At 36.6% G+C, this 24,663-nt stretch overlaps 2 protein-coding genes and 1 long non-coding RNA gene across 54 annotated transcripts in view; 1 reads left to right on the forward strand and 2 right to left on the reverse strand.

The window, feature by feature from the left end:
* Positions 1–13,099, reverse strand: part of LOC147830935 (uncharacterized) — a 21,535-nt gene extending 8,436 nt beyond the window's left edge. The window contains exon 1 of the long non-coding RNA XR_015526723.1: positions 12,938–13,099. This is a non-coding gene — a long non-coding RNA (uncharacterized LOC147830935). The remainder of the gene's footprint in view (positions 1–12,937) is intronic.
* tjp1b (tight junction protein 1b) overlaps positions 1–24,663 on the forward strand; it is a 200,306-nt gene that overhangs the window by 86,539 nt on the left and 89,104 nt on the right. For 34 of the 51 annotated variants that reach the window (XM_087310935.1, XM_087310942.1, XM_087310946.1 and 31 more), the window contains exon 1: positions 29–514. The exons of 16 other annotated variants lie outside the window; for them this stretch is intronic. In XM_087310935.1, coding sequence (XP_087167061.1) covers positions 488–514 — 27 coding nt within the window. In that variant the 5' untranslated portion in view covers positions 29–487. 51 annotated transcript variants of the gene reach the window in all.
* Positions 21,546–24,663, reverse strand: part of cops2 (COP9 signalosome subunit 2) — a 218,010-nt gene continuing 214,892 nt past the window's right edge. For both annotated transcript variants that reach the window (XR_015525629.1, XR_015525628.1), the window contains exon 9: positions 21,546–21,723. The gene's annotated coding sequence lies outside the window, so the exon portion shown is untranslated. The remainder of the gene's footprint in view (positions 21,724–24,663) is intronic.

A 24,663-nucleotide genomic window follows, 5' to 3' on the forward strand; every position in this document is an offset into this window, starting at 1 on the left:
TCTCTCGTGTTCCCACCCCTGGAGAGATGCAATGGAAATGTCCAGGCAAACAGACATGACACTGCTGAGGGAAAGAGAGCAGAGTCTCCTCATTCTCCTGCCATTGCAGAGAGTCTGAACACGACATCCCGCCCTCTGCCTCCCTGCAGGTGGACCAACACACCTCCGATCGGATATTAAGCATCAGGACTGCCTTCAGTACAGCCGAATCCGACGCGTCGCATTCAGAGATTTGGCGAGATGTATCCGCTTCATCAGCAATAAGAGGAGACCACTGGCGGTACATGGCGAACTTTACGCTCATCTGACATGTTGCTGTTCATCTTTATAAGAGACCACGACACACTTTAGCCTGACAGAGGCGAAGAAAGACGTGGATTTTACATTCGCTGGGTTATAGCCCCGACATCCCTGTGTTTTGTTGATTTCTTGGAGGCGACAACATTTAGCCTCAACTTGCCTCGGCGCGAGCAGCTAAAGGAACAAAATGTCTGCCCGGGCTGCCTCTAATAAGGTTTGTGCTAATTTATACACATCTCAGACGCATTGTCTGCAGTTGTCAGATGTAAAAATGTGAGATGGAATTAAAGCAGAGCTTAAAATGTGTGCTATCGATGCCCGAGGTCATAAATGTGCGTGCGCGTTTAGCCGCAGCTAACGGTGATTCCTCAACTTATGCTAACACGCTAACGCTAGTCGATATGTGCGGTAGTTTTACAGCTTTAATTCAACGCCTAACAATTTAGTTTTATATCTAAGCTTTCTATTTACACTGTCAAGACTGTATTTGTTTTGTTTGGCGTTTTGGTTTTAGATGTGTCGCGTTTGTTTTAGTGGTAGCGGCTAAAACATGCGGTTTGGTTGGTGCTAAGCTGAAGTGCTTTCCAAAGTATGCTGGTTTTAAAATGTTTATATGTACTGTTCAGAAGGGTTTGGATGTTGCAATGCGAATTGTGACTGTCATCTACGTTTTGGAACAAAAAGCTGACAAACCAGTGCAACGAAGAATAACGTAGGTGATCTGGAAATACGTCAACGCTTATATAAAATCTCCCTAATCTGTTATTAAATGCGTTATGTAAAATTTCCCAATTATTTCTAACTCTCAAGTTTGTATATGCGACATCCACAGATGTTTAAAAGTGATTGTTTGGAAGCGTCCCGTTGTAAACAGACAGCTGATGCCTAAAAGCAAAAACATCAAACTCCTCAGCTACATATGAAAGTGTGTTTGTTTGTTTGTTTTATTTTAACTTTGTCAGTTTTCATTTAGATGCCATATAAACTTTAGGTCAGGAAATGTAAATATCTTTGGTGCAGTTTCTGTTAGGCGGGGTTTTTCATTGACACCTGTTGAAGCCCCGCCCACAACAGGTGTAACCATCTCAGGAATGTCACTCACCTGCCCTTCTTCCTCGTCATCAGTCATAGCCATGGTTGCCAGTAATGTTTGGTTAAGCCGAGTACCATTAACCTGTTTGACCGGATCAGCCCACAGAGCATGATTTAGTACTTCAGTTGTTTTCATAATCCACATCAGGAGTTATAATAGGATATTTTTATATAATTGGTTGTTCATTAATGTTGATATCTAGTAATATGTATATGGTAGAGTAAGCAGGATTTATTTTTTGTTTAGTTTTTTCCCTACACAAAATCTATTAGTAGTTAGCGCATCTGTGTGTGTGTTAAAGGGTGAGTTCATTACAAAATGAAATTTACATGTCATTCCAATGCCTTACGAAATTATGTAATCGCCAGAACACAAATGAAGATATTTTTTATGTTAATAAAACCCCAAATTATACCTTTTCGTTATTTAAAGTCATTGTGTCGCTACTGAAATGATGACTTGTATCATTTGGATTTATTTTTTGATCCCTTTACGAATGAAGCGTCAACAAATGAATAGTTTTTGCAAGAAAACAATCTTTCATATTTCGTTAATAATATTCATTTGTGTTTCGATGATAATTGATAGTCTAATGCAGGGGTGCTCAATCCTGTTCCTGGAGAGCCACCTTCCTGCAGATTTCAGTTGCTACCCATTTCAAACACACCTGAACCAATTAATTAGGACCTGAACACCACTTGATAATTACAGGCAGGTGTGTTTGATATGGGTACCAACTGAAACCTGCAGGAAGGTAGATCTCCAGGAACAGGATTGGGCACCCCTGGTCTATTGAATTTAAAGTTGCTCAAGTATGAGTAAATGATGACAAGTTTTATTTAAAGGGCACCTTTTTTTTTTTTTTTTTAATAGAATTTCCTGACTTTAAGATAGGACCCCAATCCCAGTGATTTTAATTATTTACAGACACAATGTTTCTATAATAACATTTATACACATGTCCACAGAACATTTTTTGTAAATAAACTGGGATTAAAATACTCTCTAAAATACTGGGATTAAAATAATAACTCTTAATAATAATAACTTTAAAAATAATAACTTTTACCGCTCAGAAAGGCCTAAATAAACTCAATCACAAATACATCAAATAAACTTTTTATTTTTGACTAATACGCTGTATTTCAGCTTCATCCGTCTGTCTCTATCACTGACTGCTGTTTATCTGGCGTCACGCATGTTGAGAAGCAGACATGCACGTGGGAACGGTGACCGGGGAGAAGCAGCTCATTCGGATTTAAGACTACGAAAACAGCTGCGATGTATTTAGACAGCAAAATGGGCAAATTCTGGAGGCTGTAATAAATTATCTGATGGGTATTTTGAGCTGAAACTTTACAGACACTTTCTGGAGACACCAAATGCTTGTCTGACACACACACACTCACACACTAGATTAATGACTTATATATTCAGTCCTGATAGTTTTATTCTAATAATATTGATTTTGGAACTGTCACTTTGTGGAATGACCATTTCTGCTAAATGGCTGATCAGCAGTTACTGGCAAATGATATTAATATAAAAAAGAAAAAATATTGGCAGATTAATTGGCCTGTGCAATATTGACCTCTCTCTACCTGCCAATGTCAGGTTGGCACTAACAGCCGTGGCCCAAAATGTTTCCTACTAGTTTTGAAAACTGCACTGGTTATTGATCCAATGTACTGGTTGATCCATTTAGGCGGAAGTGACAAGCTGCAAGCTTTGTATGTAGGTTTATTCATCTTCTAAATGTGAATTTTGTCACTGATTTGGAGCACACCATCTTCAAACTAACAACTAAAACACTTTATTTTAATTTCAAGTGGCTTTTATTACATTGTTGTCATTTTAAACTTGCTAACAGGCCAAGTCCATTGTTCCCCCACCTCAGGCGATTTTTCTGCATATTTGCTATGTTAATTTTTGACCGTGGTTGTAAGACTTGTTTGTACAGTACTAAGTTATTAAAAGAGCACTTGTATATGTTCATAACAGACTCGGGGTGATGGGATTGTGCTGCAGCTTGCATGGTTTGGTCAAACGTCTCCCTCTCATGGCCTTGGACTTTGGGCCGGTGGTTTCACTGGTCAAGTCTCCGTAATCCTGTTGGTTTAATCTCTTCATGGGATCAAAGGCAGCACCACAACACGATTTCCCGTCTAGCCTAAATGGAGGATTTTTGTTTGTGCCTTGCTCCCGCCCAAGTCTCCCGCCCTACATTACAACTCAAATTATGCTTTAGATGTAGACTTGTTAGGGTAATGCGGTTTGGCACACTGAAGCCTGGGCACTGACTTTTTTTTTTTTTCCCAGGTCATTCAGGATAACTGGCCGGATGCTAGGCAACTAGTTTCTGCTTTAGATCAAATCTGTTTTTAGGATGATAAACCCACTTCCTTTGATCATTATAATAATTGAAGCCAGTGATTTTGATCTTAGTTTAATGTATACAGTTGCTTTGCTTGTTTATTTTTTGTTCTCTCAATATCTTCTTCTTTGTCATTTTACTTGTGACTGAAAATGGTCAGGATTAGTAGTGTCTTATGAGGTCAAATTCTACAAATATGCATAGATATATTTAGAAACTTTGTTATAAATATTTGTTTTACTGATGTCTTTGAAAAGCGTTTTTTTATTATGTTTAATCGTTTTGGATTTATTAAAAATTTTGATGAATTATTTTCGAAATGTATAACTTGTTTTGACAGATCAATCTATTATAATATTACTTATTTTGATTTATTAGTAATTATAATTACGGCTGGGTAATTCTGGACTAAAATTTTGGCCAAAATCTCGATTAATTGAACATTTGAACTCTCCTACGATTAATGAACGATTATTTATTTATTTAAATTTTTGGATAAATCCCGTGCATTTTTACTTCTGTTAGCAGTGGGTTTTTATGTTCCTCTGTGTTTCTTTGCTGGGGTTTTGTTTCTTCTGAATGCTACCTTAATGTACAAGTAGCTAAAACTAGCTAATTTGGAGCCGTGAATCGGCTTTAATCATAAGATAAGCATAAAACAAAAGATTCCATATGGAGCTACTCCACGAGACTCGACACTTGTAAAACGCTCACTCCAATGGGCTCGCTGCTCTCCCGTGGCTCTCTGTACTACCCACACTCGTCATCTCTACCAAATCAACCAATCACAGAGCTTGCACTATGCGACGTTGTGATGTGTAGTTAAATTTTCTTTGAGAGGTGCATGGGTATACGAAGATACCATATGCGTGTGCTCAATGAAGAAGTAGAAGAAGAAGAAACCAGCTGAGCGGGGTCACGTGACTCCACACATGATAGGGAAAATAATTGAAAAAATTGACCTGGAAATTTTTTTTTATCAATTATAGTTTCTGAATTTAGATTTTTGCCCAGCCCTAACTTCAATAATATCAATATTCTTTTTTAAAAGTCCTATGGAATTCAACTTAATTAAATAATTTTCATTTAGTATTAAGTTTCATCTTTCATCACACAACATTTTTCGCTTAGTATGTGCATTTAATAATTGGTTTCCTTTTTAAAAATAATTTTACACAAAACAGATTGATTATAATTGATTTTCTAAGGGTGACATGAATGATTTTCATGTCAAATATGCATGTTGATGAGAATTTCCCTTAAAATAACCTAAGAATTTGTATGTAACATGTAGACATGGGCCGGTATAAGATTCTGACCGTATGATAACCTTGGATGAATATATCATGGTTGTACAGTATTGTGATTACTACTCTAAATTAAGTTCTTTTTAACTGTCTTTGTAAAGTTTTTTTCCCCCTTTGAACACAATATATTTTATTATGAAAAGCATTTGTAATACTTTAGTTTGCAGTAAACATGTTTAAAACATAATTTACTTCTGCACTCTTCGTTTTAAAAACAAAGATTTCTTTACAATTTAAAACCGCATATTTGGATATCTTTACTAACAAAAAGACAAACAAAAAAACGTAAATAAAAAAATATTACATATACCATAGGAACGGTATAGCTAAAAACTTTTTCAAATCGCGGTATACCTTGAAAACGGTCTTATGCCAAGTAACATGGTACTTTAACAACAAAGCAGAAACTGAAGCCTTACAGAAACAGCTCGATTTATAATTTTTTCCCCTTTTTTATTTAGCTTTTCCCTTATTTTCCCGGAATTTTTTTTCCTGTTTCCTTGTATACAGTAAATGTAAAAACTGTTTAAAATTTTTTTATACATATGTAAAAGTTTGTATTATCATTTTAGTGCAAATTTTAAAAATGTGAACAGAATGTTAACAAAAATGCATGTCAAATGTTTTGTTTGTCTCGTTTACAGTTGAAGTCAGAATTATTAGCCTCCTTGAATTATTAGCCCCAGTTTATTTTTTTTCCCCCAATTTTTGTTTAACAGAGAGAAGATTTTTTTAGCACATTTCTAAACATAATAGTTTTAATAACTCATCTCTAATAACTGATTTATTTTATCTTTGCCATGATGACAGTAAACAATATTTGACTAGATATTTTTCAAGACACTCCTATACAGATTAAAGTGACATTTAAAGGTTTAACTAGGTTAATTAGCTTAACTAGGCAGGTTAGGGTAATTAGGCAAGTTATTGTATAATGATGGTTTGTTTTGTAGACTATCCAAAAAAAGAAAACAGCTTAAAGGGGCTAATCATTTTGACCTTAAAATGGCTTTTAAAAAATTAAAAACTGCTTTTATTCTAGCCAAAATGAAACAAATAAGACTTTCTCCAGAAGAAAAAATATTATCAGACATACTGTGAAAATTTCCTTGCTCTGTTCAACATCATTTGGCAAATATTTATAAAGAAATATAAAAAATAAAAAGGGGGCTAATCATTCTGACTTCAACTGTATATCTCTGGAAGCTTCTGGATAGCTCATATTGTGTAAAAGAGGAAGATGTCTCCAGTACAGTATTTATTTAGCTGCTGTTTGTTCGTCAGTAGAAGTGTTTTCATGGTAAGTCCTTTAGCTACAGTGTGAGTTTGGGAGTTGGCATGGTGATTCTGTCTCCAGCAGCCTTCACCCGATTGTTTAATCTTGTAAAGGAATGCGAGAATGCTGTCCTTCACAGCGACTGTGGGCGAAAACAGAGCTTGGCCAAGGATACGGATTGAATGGCTCTATCAATTTTCCCAAACACTCCCGTTTTCTGCTATTGGTCAGTTCAGCACAGATCCCAAAACCAAAACCTCTGGTGTTTGACAAAAATTACAAACTTAAGCTTTACATATTTACTGAAGCTAGATTTATCTGAATTATAAATGATAGACAGGACCGCCCTTTTAAAATGTGTTTAGTTACTATTACAAGATGTATTAAAGTTCATCATAAACATACAGATCTTGAAGCTTCTTTCTGTTAGTTGGTCAACCGGAAAGCGGTGTTAATTTGACTAATCTCAAAATAACCAATTAAATGTTCAGTGGTTTAATTTGAGATAGTTGGTCTAGCGAAGTGTGTTAGACAGTGTTTAGCTCGAGTGTGTGTCCCCAGTTGTCCCCTGTAATGATGAATCTGATACGTGAGATTGAAAGGATCAAGGTCAGTGATACAGGCCAGATCTCTCTCTCTCTCTCTCTCTCTCTCTCTCTCTCTCTCTCTCTCTCTCTCTTTTCTGTGTCAGGTGACCTGCTTTTCTGTGAAACTTGGACATGTATTCTCTCTCTCTCTCGTGGATCAGGGGATTATTTTGTGTTTGTGGGTTGGACGCTGACCCAAAACTTCTGCATGCAAGTCTGTAAGAATGCCATTTTTGAATGAATGTTTAACAGTCATGTGCAGGAAACGCATTAGCATTGTGTTTAGTAATACAATGAGGTTGTAAATGGGGAAAAACCGATTGAGAATAATAGCTTAAGTTCAAAATAGTGGTTTGATGAATAAATCATGCTTGTCTTTGGCAGAATAGAGATAAAATGCCTTGCCTTTGCATTCCTTTACCACAAATAAATAGCATCCCATGGCATGAATATTTCATTTAAAGTGCCTCTTAAGGTTTTTATATATTATATATAGTATAATTTAGCAGTTGGTGACTAGTAGCGTACAGTCAGTTGGTGACTAGTAAAGTTAGCTTTTTTTTAGATTGACCGTGTCTTTCCTCAACTCCTCAGCAGTATTTGTGCCATTTCATGTGTTGTTTTGCAGTGCAAATATTCACAAATATACACCTAGCAATTTATTATTTGCTTAAAATAAAGATCATGATTTCTCATGATTTTGTAAATGTAATTTAAAGGTTAATATGAGTGGGCTATTATTAGTATTTCTCAAACTTATGGTAAAAAACTATATTGAAATGAAGGTCTACTGTTTATTCTCATGCACAACACTGTTCGCTAAGAAAGAAAAAAGCATATCAAATGCTTGTCTAATCATAACTCTATAATGCCATATGATTATTTAAATGTTGTGCACGCTTTCAGTTTCATTTTCACTGCTAAGTGCGGTTCATACTTCCCACGCGGCTCTCAAACAATCACTCTGTTTCACAAACTGAACGTTATATACAACTTCATTACCTGTTATTCACAGCCTATGCAGGTTCTGTTCACTAAAGTAGACTCCATTCACAGGCGCGCACCCGCCCTCTCTGTGGTAACAGCTCATGGTCAGCGGCTTACGTCACGTGTGATATCGCGGCCGCGAATACATCATTACATGAAGAAAGAAATGGCATCTTTGGGTGAATTATACCTTATTAATACAGGATGTGACTCTTTTAACACCATTGGTGTTCACGATGCTGAACAACGAATGTAAAACAATGTGAAGACCAGCCTTTTCTTCTCTCCAGAACTTAAAAAATGATTGGCAGGATTATGCTGAATTAATATCGTCGAGGGCACAGGTGTCAAACTCAGTTCCAAAAGGGCCGCAGCCCTGCACAGTTTAGTTCCAACTCTAATTAAACACACCTGATCAAACTAATTGAGTCCTTCAGGCTTGTTTGAAAGTGTGTTGGAGCAGGGTTGGAACTAAACTGTGCAGGGCTTCGGCCCTCCAGGAATTGAGTTTGACACCCCTGGTCTAGGGGGTTGAATCGAGATTGAGACCTTTTTTTGATTAATTGTGCAGCTCTACCTAAATATATATCTTCATCAGCGATTGTTACAACATGCATAGACTAGTTCATACAGGCTTTTTGCTGAATGAACATTGCAAAAGTCAATAACTCAGTCCACACACTGAGAAGTACACGTCTTCACTGATCCAAAAATTCACACCCTAACTCGAAGACTCACCTCAGGTACTGATAATGTGCTTTCAGTGTTATATGTCACCAATGTGAGTTTAAATACCATTCTGCGAGACTGAAAGCAGCAGGAGTTCACCTTAGATCTCAACTAGCAGACGAATTGAAAATGAAAGTCAGAAATGTGATTCAGTCAAACCAACATCATCAGTCACTCAGTAGCCTATTAATAATATTAAATATGTTTTAATTACATGAAAAGACTTTGCAATTTTGTTGAGAGCGCAGTGATGGGTGTTGAAATGTTTCTGTCATATCGCATCGGTTTTGGTGCAGACTGCCTTCCTGGAATCTTGTAGCGTTGCTTGTTAGGACATAATCAAGTACCAGAATCTGACCATTGTTGAAAATCAAAACAAACTCTGCTGCTTGAGGCTGAGCTAACGTGCACGCTTATGTTTTAACCACCTTCTTTTTCTATTTCTTCTTACATCCCATCATAACTTTTCAAGTTTAAGTTACAAAATGCATGAAAAGTGCCTGAATGGGGTGGTATGGGAATTCCACCAAATTTGATGTACTGTAAAGAGAAACAACAAATGTAAACACATAATCTGTGTAGAGACAGAAATGACACGCCATCATGGATCACATATCACACATGTAAACATATTGAAACACTTGGCAAATTAAAGCAGAGTAAACTCTTAGAAAGGCGGGATTTAGAGAGACCTGATCCTTGAACCAACCATTTTGGACACTGTCCGAAAGAGCTGAAGCTGCAGTGTGTTGTGGAAATAATGTAAGCTCTTTTTGACCTTGGATGAATGTAATGTGTGAAATATCACAGCTCCACATAAAGCTAACAATGCAGAGTGTTCTTGTGTAGCAATATAAACCGTGTATTGATATACTTTAGGAAATCAGCTGTCTTTAATTGCTTTGGTTCTGTTGTTTCGGTAAATGTTAAGTTAATTTTATTGTCTTTTTAGTAATCTTTACTACAGATATTGACTAGATGTGTATCCTGGAAAGTAAAAGCTTTTTTTTTTTCTTAAAATAGGACTGTTAAAAAAAAATCATGATTAGTCTAATTGTTTCTAATAAAACAAACAAGCAGAATAAGGGGGGATTTAATTACCCCAATATCTTTCTTTGTAGCTTATAGTTGTGTTGTCAACTGTTGATACATACTTGTTTCTTTTAAATAAACTAACCATCCAGAGAAATGTGGACCGAATTTCATCATGCCACAAGCTGCGTTTACACACTACGAAATGTGGGGTCATTTATACCTAAATTGGGTAAAATACGGACTAAGCCAAACATTGGGTTAAATGTGGTCCTATTGATTTATTTTAGAAAATTAACTCGGCAGTTGGGTTAGTCCCTATTACACCCAGAATTGAGTTGAAATAACCCGATATTTTTTATAGTGTAGATGCTTATATCCTTTCATCATTTTTAATCAATTCAAATGTACAATCCAATCAGACCTGATGCATTTCCCAGTCTGTTGCTGCATTTTTACTCTTTATGATTGGTCACACTTAAGGTGTCATTAGTTAATGCTAGTTAATGTATTTATTAGGGATGCAACAATACAATTAGCCCACAGCTCAATACATACCTCGGTTTTTTAACACTGTTTTCGGTTCGGTTCTCATGGCTTGACACGTGTTCTTTTTTTATTCTATAGGCAATAGGAACAGTAGAAGTTTAAGAGAGATAAAAAGATTTATTGCAATACTTATTTTGTTTTACTTAAAAGCTAAGAAAATTACACTAGTGCCTAGTGTATTGTATATAAAAAAAAAAGTTAACACTGAAATCTCACAGCTGCTGGTAGCCCATGTACAAACTGGCGAACACATAAAATCCTACACTTTGAAAATAAAAACACATGTGAAGTTAATTAAGATAAATTGACCTTTTCAAATTAACATATTTGTACTGAAGTAAACATAAATAAGCCATCTTAATTATCTCGGTGCTGAAAAAATGCGAGACTGTAGTCTGTAATGCGGATCGAGTGCTTTTATAAGATGACAAAAGTCCGCATCTCCAATCACCGAAAATGGCTGCAAATCTTTAGCAATAAACACCCACACTGTCTTTGTTATTTTTTGTGTCTCTCAGAACCAGTTGGGTATGTTTGCTTGACAGATTCAGCGAGGGATTGTTGCTATTTGGAGGACTTTATTACCTTCTCTGCTATCCTGCCTTCAGACAGTGATATTGCTGGGTGATGATGGCGCTGCAGATGTGCAGTCATGGTTATACCTGTAAAACAATGCTTGCACACAGTTATTTTTTGTTCACCATTTATTTTTTTATACTTACCGGCAAAATCGAAATGTCCTCACACCGCAGATTTGAAAGACGCCAGCACTTTTTCGTACTGTAGCCTCACTTCGCCAGCGCTTCCTTGTACTGTTGCCTCAGCCTCACTTCACTGCCGATGGAATGGATGGTCAAGCGCCCCCTAACTTTACAGCATAGTGATTGGATATTTACTCGCTGGGAGGAGCTTCCTCATCTCAGCTCATGGACTTACAGGCACACACAGTCAATTCGGGGAGACATAAAACGCACATAAATTATTTAAACGCAAAACCGAGAAAACCGCAATTCACAAGCGCGTATTGAACTGTGGAGGTCATACCAAACGTTTTAATATTATATTGAGAACTGTGGCATCCTTGGTATTTACCAACATGAACTAAGCATGAACATCACTTGTACTGCCTTTCTTAATCAAAGTACAACATTTACTAATGCATTATTAACCTCCAAATTGATGCTTGTTAACATTAGTTAATGCACCGTGAGTTAACATGAACTAACAATAAACATCTTGATTTCCATCAACTAATGTTAAGTAACATGAACAAATACTGTAATAAATGTATTGTTCAATGTCTGTTCCTTTTAGTAAATAGATTAACCAATACATCCTTATTGTAAAGTGTGACAGGATGCTTTACTGTTTCACTCTTTCCATTGAATGTTTTAGTTTCAGCAGACTATGAAATCCGTTCACCGTCTCCACTACATGACGGTTAATATTTCAGAGCATTTTAAAGCACAGAGACTGAACCGCGGCACTATCCCTCGAGCTAAATATCATTACATTTTCACTCCAGCCGGAAATAGATGTGCTGAGACACCACATTTAAAAATAGCTCTGTCAGAATGCAAAGACTTCAACTGATTTCACTAAAGTGAGTTTATATTGCGACTGAGTGTATTTGAAAGAAGCAACTCATGCGTGCCTGCATAGAGCACTTAGCAGCGATTCACAGTGTCTGATGTGCCCAAACTATGCCAAATCGCTCAGTGGTTTTGTGTAGCGTCGCATGTGAAGAGAGCTGTGCATTCGCAGCATGCTTCTGAAATCATGTTAACTGTATTGAGTGTAAATCTTGTCGTTTCCATGCGCCTCTGGTTTATGATTCTGGCTGCGGTTTCAGTCCACTGATCTTTCTGCCTTCAGCTCTTTGGCCGTAAGCTTGAAAAGCTGAAGTCTTTCATCTACATCCAGTCGTCTAGAGTGAAATCCAAGCTTTTCTCTGATGTGAACTTGCTCATGGACGATTGAAGCATCTCGTTTGTGAAAACATATTGCGTTTAACAGTGCAATGGAACAAAACAGTGTCAATGAACTGGTATTTTGTTTGTCGATAAACTGTGAGAATGAAGCATGATGTTTGCAAACAAATGACTAAAGACGAACTTCCATCCAAACATGAGGTGAATCTTTTTAAAGTTTTTAAAAAATGTGATTTACCAAATTTGGGGTGCATAAAATATCGACAAAAAAAATTTTGTTCCGATAATAGTTTATGCAATATATGCAAACATGCGAAATTAGCGCTGAGCGATACAACAAACAAAATTATCACAATATAATATTTAATGTCATTTAGTATCGTTAATTATTTAATAAAAAAAATTGAAAATCTATTTAGGAATATTAGGATTTAGTTATTTATTCATTTTATTTTTATTTAGCAATATTACTAAGGCAAATATTTTTAATGGTCAAAAACAAAATAAATATCTCGTCTCTTATGTCTTATAATAAAATAAACCTAAGTGCTAGAGACTCAAACTTAATAATTAAAGTGTTACAAAATGTGAGCAATGATAGTGTAATAACTGAACAATCAAAGCAAACTTTAAGATGTCAATAATAATGATGATACAGTAAACCTTAAACTCTGTAAATAAAACAAATTATGATAATCAAATCTGAGCTTTCAAGAAAAGGAACCTAGCATAATTATTTAAATACATACTGAATATTACAAATTGTGATGACTGTGGCCTAGTGGTACTGCGCGCTGACATATAGCACCAGTGTGCTCGTGGCGACCCGGGTTCGATTCCTGTCTCGAGGTCCTTTGCCGATCCTGTCCCTCTCTCTGCTCCCAGTGCTTTCCTGTCTGAGTTCTCTACTGTCCTATCAAAATAAAGGTGAAAAAAACCCTAAAAAATAATTATATATATATATATATATATATATATATATATATATATATATATATATATATATATATATATATATATATATATATATATATATATATATATATATAAAAGAAATATGTCTGTAAAATGGCAGAAAATGTACTGCCAGTTTATTATAAGGCTTTTGTAGAGTAATATACAACACCAATCCACACAATATATCCCTTTAAACTGTTACAAATGTTAATGAAAGTCACCTTTTGTAACCTTTCAAGGGTAAAAGTTGTTAGAAGAAAGACTAACATCTCATAATGCAGTTCAAAATGATTTACAAAATATTGAAAACACAGTGTAGTAAAGATATAATATGGCAAATTTTAACAAGTGCTTGAAAATGCACCTGGAAAGTGCTCGAAAAGTGCTGGAATTTGACTTTGGAACAGATCTAAGTGCCCTGATAAAAGTCCTCTCCATACTGAAGCAACCAAGCCAGAAACTTGTGTTGTTTCACCCTCATGTCTCTTATTCTGAAACTAACTTGTGTAACCAAGCGAGCGCTGACGCACATCACAACACCGGGTTGCACTTTAAGTTTGTCTTATTTGCATGAGGGTGTGTTCTGTAGTAATGCTTGTGTGTAAAACTGGCATCTTCTCCAGTTTGTTGACGGGATGAGGGTTCAAAGGGCATCGGTGACAGCAGGGTTAATGAGGCTTTGGCTTCCTGCAGTCTGGTGTAGTATTTCACACCTCTCTATCAGCTGGAAGTGAGCCACATGCTGTAATGTAAATAGTGACGTGGTGAGAGTGCAGAGGTACGCCTCATACCTGACATACCTGATTTCAGCGCCTCTCCGTTTCGTTCTAGTCAGCTGTCAGACTGGTTTCGGGAAAACAAGTTATTCTGTGCGGTGGTGTAGGATTTTATTGACTCATTTAGGGAGCGTGTTAGAGACTTTCATTTACTGTTTGCTGTGTTAGTTTTTTTTTCTCTATAGAAAGCTTTTTAGAGATTAATATTTTAAGTTTTTGTCTTTTTAAATTGTAACATTTCATAATAGTATATTTTTGTACAATATTTGATTGTATTTATAATATTTTTTATTTATTTGGTGGTGAGCACGGCACTACTTATAAACAAATATTTATTGTTTTTAAATATTTGTGAATAATTTAAATTTAATTTATATTTTAAATGTAATATTTAAAACAGTTTTAAAATATTGCATACGTTTTTCAGTACATTTCGCTTGTTTTATTGTTCATACTTTTAAACTTTGTGCACAGTAAATCAACAATTCACTGTAGTATGTTTATAAATAAAAGGTAATCTAGATAGACGTTTTCATTTGGCCAATTTAAATCTGCCTCTGTCAGTTTTGGATGTTGCGTCCCGAGACTCGTGCCTATTTATACAACTGGAGTACATGCACAATTATTGCGCTTCCCCAAACGAGGCCATTTTTGCACTCTTTGGGATTCATTAAAACAGCGTTTCTGATGTAATCGGTCCTGATTATGTGCGCTTATGACGTATTTGCGAATGCGTGCGTTTATTACAGGCTGTCTGATGTTTGTTAGTGCTCTGTGTGGTTTCCGTATCTCTCTCAAACTGACCCCACTGCTTTTGTCCACCATGAGAGAATGTGTGTGTTCGTTGGGGGGGTCGTATCTTTGTGCCGGGACGCCTGTTATCTTTCTCTGTGGGCTTCATGGCCGTCTCTGATAACTCCCAGCATGCTCTGGTGTTAGTGGAGTGGGTTTCAGTAAGCCAGATTTAAATAGTCACCGTCTCATCTGATAGCTGTTGATAAGCTGAAGGGATGCTTTTCTGCTGATACTCTTGTTATTAAGCCTTTCTATCAGTTTATTCATCCGTTTGTTTTTCTTTAATTAATTGGTTTAAGCAGATGATTCGTTTTAATTGATCATTTATCAAATAATTATTTAAACATGTGTTGTATTGTCACTTTAATTTATTTATTTGTATGTTTTAGGTAGTATCTGAGTTGCTTTGTGAATCTGTAAAGATCTCCTCTCCTATTCGCTGTTGAATTGAAGCATGCGTTTCCATTAAGAGTGGTCTAAAGTTACCCGTGTGGCAGCAGAATGACTGGAAGTGAGTGATCCTGACGTGATCCTTCAGGCACAAGTGTGACGTTGCTGGTGGTCTGGTCTTCATCAGAGGTTTCCCGGCCTTCCTCTGATACCAGCTGGGAACCCAAAATAACCACTGATAACCTCCAGCTCACTTCAGGTTAGGGCTATTGCGATTAATCACAATTTGAAATGTTGCGATTAGCATATCACAAGAGGCTGCGATATTAAATATATTTGTATTATTTAATTAATTAATTTTGTATTAATCCATCCCAAAAAAAAGCCAAAACATTTCAGAGTTTGTGATACTTTGTTCTTCTCGGTTCTCCAAAGAAGAAAAACAAAGGAATATTGTGTTCATCCAATACTAGGAGAGTTGGATCAAGCAGCGATACTTTGTTCTCCTTTCTTTTCTCCAAAGAAAAAAAAAGTATTCCGTATTTAGCTTTTCACTTGTACGGTGGCTCAGAACTGTCAAAACATCTCTCAAAGTGCTTTTTCGGATGTAAAAAAAAAAAAAAAAAAAGATCAAATTTATTTTATAACATGCAAAAATTAAAGACAATTTCAGTTTCAGCAGTATCCTAAATAAATAGAAATTAAAAAGAATTAGAATGCAACAAACAATCAAAATCTAGTATCTATTTAATAGGTTTGAATCTCTAATAAATAATACTAGTGTAAAATGGTTAAGTACCAGTATATAGGCACTGTTATTTAAGAAAGGCATACTAGTTTCCATTGAATAACTCTAATAGTTCCAACCTTTAAGACACACTAGTCGAAATTGAATAGTTGATTTTTCAGAGGCAAATCTCTTTAGAAGTCATAATTCATACATTTTAGAAATTCAATATTAGTATAGTATAGATCAATAATGCAATATAATCTAGCTAATAAATACTATCTATTAAATTCACATTAGTGTCTGTCACACTTTACAATTGTTTTTTGTTGGTTAATGTAATTACTAACATGAGCAAAACATTTAATACTGTATTTTTTTCCTATTATTATTTATTACTTATTCATCTTTGTTAATGTTAGTTAATGAAATTAAGTTCTTAGTTGAACTCGCAGTGCATTAAATAAGTTAACAAGCAAGAATGTGGATATTAATAATGCATTAATGTTAAACTATGATCATGACTGCTGCACATGTATTGTTCATTTTAGTTCAGGTTACTAATGAAACACTAATGTAAAACATGACCTTAGTATCTAATGAACAGGCACTAGTGTTTAACGACACCCTCTTGCTATTTACATTCCCACAGAGTGTAGTAATCCACACACATGCAGGTTTTCTTATGTGAATGTCACTTGCAGAGGTCATTGAATGGAAATGAACTACAGCATCCATCCATCCATACAGTGTCCCCTCGCTGAAACCTGAGCCCTAATCATTACCTATGGGCTCTTTATAATACTGTAGAGTCAGCAGCCTTCAGCTATTTATAGCCTTTTCGATACAGTGGAGGCGCTTCACTGGTGTCACGTTTTCTCCCCTTTTTCACCCCCAAAGAAGTCCTTCAGCAGATACAGAAGATATCTGTCTTGCCTGCTACTTGGGGATTGGTTCATATTATTGGCGTCTGTTTTCTGGACAGTAGTTGGGATTGTCAGTGTCTGTTAGGTATTTCTTTATTTTTGTGCATTATTAGTTTGTCGATGATCAATTTCTGATCAAGAAGTGACACCAGCACTTTAAGATTTGATGCTTCACAAATTTAGTGAAATGGAGGCCATTGTCTTTTGCCTTCTTGTTAGAGCAACCGACTCCCATACAAAGAATCACAGGTTTGATCTCATATCAGACTGGGTTGAGTGCAGTAGGACCGGTGAGTTGCACGTTGGGGCTCGTCCGGGATGGGAGTGAGGTTTATGCAGGTGAATGTAACTGAGACCAGCTAGCGAAGGGCTGTGCATGTAACATCCCTCCTCTGACCTCTAAAGGTGCTCTAGCGACGGATGCCAGAGGCCGTAGTCTTTTGCCTCCTTGTTAGAGCAACCGACTCCTGTACAAAGAATCAGACTGGGTTAGTTGCAGTAGGAGTGGTGGGTTATATTAATATAAAGTTAAACTGTTATAATTCACAACGCAATGCAAGTAAATAAGAAAGTATTCATACAATTTATTTGACTTTATACCTTGCACTGCATTATCCATCCTCCTAGGCAGTTTTCAAAATGCCTTGATTTTTTTTTTTGGAGTGACCAACTTGGAAAATGTAGCCAAATTTTTCTTTGTCGCACGAAATTACATGCAAAATTAGATGGATTTTCATTAAAATTACCTATAAAAATTTCTCAAACAATATTAAGATTAACCAGTGACTCTACACTTTTTACTAGGGTTGCACAATATATCGTTTCAGCATCGTTATTGTAATGTGATCAATCGCAATAGTCACATCGCGATTTATACGCAATGTTGAGTCTGAATCATAAGTACAGTATATCATTTCGCAAGTGTTTTTTGAAGCCTGTGACTGTGTGAGGGTTTTTATAAGCATTCTGGCATAAGAAATTGCACCATTTGTAACTTCAACAAACTGGAAACTATTTTATTGAATAGTTTATAAAAACCAAGACTATGCAATATTATTTTACATTTGATTATTTAATTACTGTATACTTGAATTGAGGCTGCACAATATACCGTTTCAGCATTATTATCGCAATGTGATCATTCGGAATAGTCACATTGCGATTTATACTCCATGTTGAGTCTGGATTATAATTACAATATATCTTTTCTGAATTATATCATTTCACACGGGTTTTTTTGAAGCCAGTTACTGTGTGAGGGTTTTTAAAAGTATTCAAGGATAAGAAATTGCACCATTTGTAACTGATAAATTAATAACGATTCATTTTATCGAATTGGTTTATAAAACAAAGACAATGCAGTATTATTTGACATTGGATTATTCAAGTGTTTGTATTAATGACACCCTCATTAACTACATTAACTTGTATTATTGACCTACTTGTATGAAATTGTATTGATATCGAATTATATATCGCGAAATTAAAAAAATTGCAACGTTAAATTTTTCCAATATCGTACAGCTTTAATTTGAATACAGTTTGACTCCTTGGAAAGCACTAAAACGCTATTTATTTAATTAGTATCTTTCTTTATTGAATTTTGTTTTTACAACTTTATTGCTTGTAAATTGTTTCTTATTGTATAAGAAACAATTATACAATAGAATCCTATAGAATCTATAATCTATCTCTCCTTAGGGCTGTGCAATTAATCGAAAATCCAATTTCGATTTTGATTTTGCCTTCTAACGATTATGAAAAATCATTAATCGAGATAAACGATTATTGCATCATATGCCGCCCCCTTTCCAGTTGTACACGTGTTGATCTTAAAAGCACGAAAGACCGCATGATTCTGTGTGCCGCGCACACAAAATTGAAGCATGCTGTCAGCATTCGGTCTCACTAGCACACTGAGACGAGCAGAGCGTAGTCAGCGCACACATCTAAAGTAATCTTAACGTGAGCGCTTTAATGGTCAAATAGGTGTCAACGCGGTGTTTAGTGATTATTCATATCAAGCATAATTTGTGTAATAAACTAACGAGTTGAGAATTAAAAGAGACGCGAAAGAGAAACTATTAAAGAGACAGCGTGCTATAATCTTTCTGCCGCCTGTTTTTATGATTAATAATCAAACAACAAATGGAGAACATGCCTCTGCTCTTGATTGAAGGACTTTTGTAGCTAAAGTTTTATTCTTACAGTGGAGATGCTTAAAGCAGTTTGTTTTATATTTTTATTCTATTGTTTTTATTTCTCTTTCCTTTGCAGGGTGGAAAATAACTGTTTGTATACAGTTGATGTCTGAATTATTAGCCCTCCTGAATATTAGCTACCCTTTTCCCCCAATTTCTGTTTAATGGAAAGAAGATTTCTGAACATAATAGCTTTAATAACTCTTTTCTAATAACTGATCTATTTTGTCTCTGTCATGATGAGAGCACATAATATAGATTTTTTTTTTTTCAAAATACATGCATTCAGATTAAAGTGCAATTTAAAGGCTTAATTAGTGTAATTAGGCAAGACATTGTATAACAGTAGTTTCTTCTGCAGACAATCAAAAAATATATTCCTGAAGGGGGCTAATATTATAGCCTTTAAAATGGGTTTCAAAATATTTAAACCTGCTTTTATTCTAGCCAAAATAAAAATAAAAAAGCCTTTCTCCAGAAGAAAAAAAATATAAGAGGAAATACTGTTAAAATTCCTTGCTCTGTTAAACATCATTTGGGAAATATTTATTTTTTACAAAATTCTTAGGAGCGCTTATAATTAAGACTTTAACAGTAATCGTTTTGAATAATCGTGAATTCAATTATGACCAAAATAATCGTGATTATGATTTTTCCCAAAATCGAGCAGCCCTATCTCTCCTATAGAATCATCCCAATCAGTCTAAAATGATAAATTCTTTATAGTTATTCAGCACATCTCGTGAAATTCACAGAACATCACAGAATAAAAAGAAATCGCAATGTCAGATTTTTTTTCAATATCGTGCAGCCCTAATTTTAAAAATCAGATCACATCTAAAAAGTAAACATTTTTATATATTTGTCTTGTTATATAGTTATAATTAAAAGATGTAACCTGCCCGACTATCTGCAGTTGTTGAAATGCATCTTCTCTGGACAGTGTAGATGTTTTTTAGCATATCACCCCCTTCATTTGTCTAGTGTAGACATGTTTGTCACAACGCTGCCCAATGGCTTTCGGAACGAGGCGCAGCGAGCTGGCAGCATGGAGAAAGCTGACTAAACTCTGCTTATGTTTGCCAGGCTGTCTAGTCACATTGCCGGTCTGAGCAAGATTATATTTCTGCTATGACCTCACTGTACGGTGCAAACAACATCGAGCGGTCAAGTGAAAATTAAAGCCAGAAATTAAAACTATTAAAAATAACCAGCAAAAACCTTGAAGTTAAGTGCTGACACAACCAGTGTCCTTCAAGTACAAAACTAGTTAGACTTGTTTCAACAGAATGGCCTGTTTATTCAGCAGCTGCTTCTATGAACACCTCATATTCTGGGTTTAAAGCACTGTAAATGTGTTTAGTGTGTCGCGCTGTCAGCGTAAGATGTGTAGACTTCAGATTATAAATGAAGTCTGGTCAGTAAACTTGTTTTGCTGCCACTGTTGATAATACAGGGTTTCAGCATTGCCGAAGGAGCAGGGAAAGGAAAATGTGCAAGGAATTTTTGCCGTCACGTCGGGCCTGTGCATTCCGGCCTGACAACCTGTCAAGAGGAGCCGCACATGCACTTCCAACATTTTTTGATGGAGTTTGGAGTCAGGCGTTTACGCATTGGGGATCAAGTTAAACGGAGGTGGCTTAGGTGCCACTAAGGCATGCAACTGCTTTATAATTACTTCAGACATGAATTATACGCTCATAAATAAGTGTTGCTGTGTTGAGTCTAGGGTTGTAACAATATACCGGTATGACGGTTTACCACGATTTGAACGTGCACGATTATCATACCATGAACAATTGCATATCAACGGTTTTAACCATTAAAGACCGAGACAGCCGCCCGCGGCTAAAAATAAGTATTGCTCTTAAATGTTTAATAACTTTTGATCCGCTGATCCGATTAATACAATTCAAAGATTGGCATAAAGAAGAGAATCTCAGCTTTCCAGTGATGTATCACATAACATTCGCGGACTTTTAGAGGCTCCGGAATCAGTGCGGTTACGTCATCAACATTTGACAACGCTGATTTGACAAAGAAACGCTCGTCACTGTGTCTCCGGACAAATCAGACATGATACATTGATGCATTGTCCCTCCTCCATGCCCAGATTGGTTCAAACTCGCTATATCACAACCAATAAGCATAGGTTTCGCTTTTGTTTGTGGACCAAGCTTTTTGAACAACACAGAATGAGAGATAGGCATACATTTATGCGCGGCTAAATAAAACGCAAAAAAAAAGTTTTTCATGAAATAATTCTCATACTAAGTACTTTTGCATGCACAGCAGCACAGAAACATGACAAAACAGTGACACAGCAAAGACGAACTGCTGCTCTCGCTGTTTTCAAAAGACGCAAATGAAGATGCAGCTGTTTGTCTGCATTGCAGACAACCATATCCAAATCCATATCGATAGACAACCATATCTATGCTGGCACATAAAACCTAAGGATGTTCCATATTGAATCTAGTTTCGTTATGTAACTATTTATAGTATAGTAAATATTTATATCTATTTTTTACTGAGGATTTGCACCATGTTTATTAGGACTTTATTTGGACTTTGACATATTATTTATTATTTTCTTATTTTTATTTGTTCATTGTAAGTGGTGTTGTTTATAGTAACTAAAAACATATTATTTGGAAAAAGTCAAATTTGCTTCACAGTTCTATTATTTTGTAACATTTGTAACATACCGTATACCGCGAAACCGTCAAACCGTGGTATTGTTTTAGACGATTATCATACCGTGAAAAATTCATACCGTTACAACCCTAGTTGAGTCTCGGGATTTACATGCCTTTCGAAAATCATGCCACTTCCTAAAGACTTACTTGCTCAATTTCAAATTCCGGTTTTATTTGTCACATACACAGTCACACACAGTCCGAGGCAGGGAAATTATCATACAATTACCCGTGACCTTAAAAAGGCTCATAAAATTAACAAGAATCTAAACTATGAGATATAATAAGCAGGATTTTTTTTTTTAGAAATACAAGTTATATCTATAGAAAATAAAACCAAATATTAAATATTTTAAACTTAAGATATGAAAGATTCTCTGAAACATTGTTTGATTAATTTTTTTTTGTTGGTAAAGTGGATTCTTCCAAACTATTATTGATATTTGTTTTAATTGTATTTTAATTGTATTTTTTAATCAAAATATAGCAAATATTCCAAATATAGCAAGGATAAATAGCAGGAAAAACTCCAAGCGCCAATTTTGTGCATTTTATGAATTCAATCATTGAAGAGTTTTGACCACCACATGACTTTGTCAGACAGCCTAAGTTGGGAAAAGTCATCTCCAGGGGATACGGAGTTGATTGCGCGAGGTTGCGGGAGTGAGTGCCTGAAGAGCAGAGAGTGTGTGTGTGTGTGTGTGTGTGTGTGTGTGTGTGTGTGTGTGTGTGTGTGTGTGTGTGTGTGTGTGTGTGTGTGTGTGTGTGTGTGTGTGTGTGTGTGTGTGTGTGTGTGTGTGTGTGTGTGTGTGTGTGTGTGTGTGTGTGTGTGTGTGTGTGTGTGTGTGTGTGTGTGTGTATGCGCGAAGTATCTTAGTTGGGGCGTGTGCGCTAGACATACCTTAAGAGCGGTGGAGGTGAGTTGCGCGCGACATACCTAAAGAGTGGTGGGAGTGAGTTGCGCGCGACATACCTAAAGAGCGGTGGGAGTGAGTTGCGCGCGACGTACCTGAAGAGCGGTTGGGGTGAATTGCGCAGGACGTACCTGGAGAGCAATGGGAGTGAGTTGTGAGTTAATAATTCTGACTTCAACTGTATATACATATGTATCCTGAGCTCCTGTATTCACTAAGCATGTGTGTTTGCAATAAAGCTCATTAAGACTCTAATTCTGATAATTACCCCAAAGCATAAACATTTCTATCTTAAACCACCATCTCGAAAGCATACCAGCACCTGCCCTCAAAGAAGCCAGTTGTATAATGAAGACCTCCAGCAATGCATTTCCATGCTCTGCCTTGACGATGACATTTACCTGCAGCCTTCATAGCCGACAGAGTACTAGAGGGAATTTGGATTGTTGTCCCCCTTTGTGGCGCTGAAAGGGTTAAGACCGATACAGCACTTTCTACTGCAGATGGATCTGTGCTCCTACTGAGCAGAGCAGTTGTACAGCGAAGCACTGCTGCAGCTCCGTACACTCACTCTTACAGTACTCCAGCCAACATTGGGGATTTACCTCAGCGAAGTAAAGCAAGAATAAAAGACGATTCAGACAGACTGACGCAACTTTACTGGAAGTGTGAGGAGTACTTTTTAAAAAGCGTCCGAGCTGCTCGGGAAATCAATGCAGTCTGTGGACGCAGCTCATCTGTTTTCCAAAGTGATTGAGCATTAACTTGCTGTTCTTGGCTGGCCGGGCACCGCTTCATGCATCAGGGCAGGCTTGGGACTCTCTTTTTTTGTTTGTACCTCTCTCTCCCTCCCTTCCCCCTTCTCTCTGCACTATCTTCCTCCCTCCCCCGCCGCGTGCCGATTGAATCGGGGATCTCGCTGTGATCAGGCAGCTTCAGTATGAGGGGCTGGAGCCTTGCCGGAGTGCACACGGGTCTGCAGGACCCTGCTTTTGTACAACACATGTGACTGACGAAGGTTACAGACATGCTTCTGGTTCTTCTGAGGTGATCTAACAGCTGTAAGTAACATTTCTTCTCAGCGGTTGAATTTCTTGTTTGGATCCAAGTTTGTGTCTGAAATGCAACAAATCAGACCCTTCAGCAGTGGCGTGTTTTAGTTTCTCACCAGTTCTGCTGAGTACAACAAGTGCTTCAACAGTTGCGCGAACCGTTAGCGATTAGTTTTCATTTGGCTGCAGTAATCGCTGTGCCTTTAGCGGCGTAAATCTGCAGTGCCGATGACGTTGCTGTAGTGCGTATGTGCAGGATGTCGCTTCGTCCTCTGGGGACCACCTCCCCTTACTGTGAGCTTTCCTGCTTCTTGGTTTGAAGAGCAGGATCACATGCTCCTGGATTGGGGCTTTTAGCCATCGTCAGCACTTTGAGATCCATCTTTCTCCATTTCTGAAGTCATCAATTCCTACGTGCTGAGGACAGTGCCGGATTCAATGGTTATGCATGTGTGTGTGTGTTTCAGACAGACATTGGGATGTTTAGCCACCCTCCTCATCTTCTTTTGGCTTCCAGTCAACATACGCAATGTTCTCTGGGAGCATTTGTTTGCTCTGTCCTATGCAGCTTCTTGCCCTGTCTTGCTGAGGTAACACTTAACCCCTGTTTGTTTGTTACTTTAAAAAAGTGGGTTGCCAGTCACTGATCCTGATTTGAAATCAAAACTGAGTTGATTTAGTTTTCAAAAACGGTGTTTCCAGTTATGCTGGTCACAGTTGATTAGCCTTATTATTTTATGAGAACTGATAATACCCTTGTACAGTCGTAAGCAGTGTTGGGGGTAACGTGTAACGTTACGTAATATCATTACTTTAGCAAAGTAACAAGTAATGCATTACTTTTAAAAAGAAGTCATAGTATTTGAGTTAGTTTTAAAAAAAAGTGTAATGCGAGTTTAAGCATGGGATGATAACCGTTTTCAATGTATACCGTGGATTGGAAAAGTCAAAGTTTTAAAACCGTCAAAGTTTTTTGCAATACCGTTTTTAAGGTATGTGCACTGTTTTTTTTCCTTTTTTAACATTTTTTTTTTTTTAGTTTTTAAGAACAACAGTATCTC

The sequence above is a fragment of the Danio rerio genome, chromosome 25 (genome assembly GCF_052040795.2).
Source record: "Danio rerio strain M-AB ecotype USA chromosome 25, GRCz13ab, whole genome shotgun sequence".
In the NCBI taxonomy this organism is placed as follows: Eukaryota; Metazoa; Chordata; class Actinopteri; order Cypriniformes; family Danionidae; genus Danio; species Danio rerio.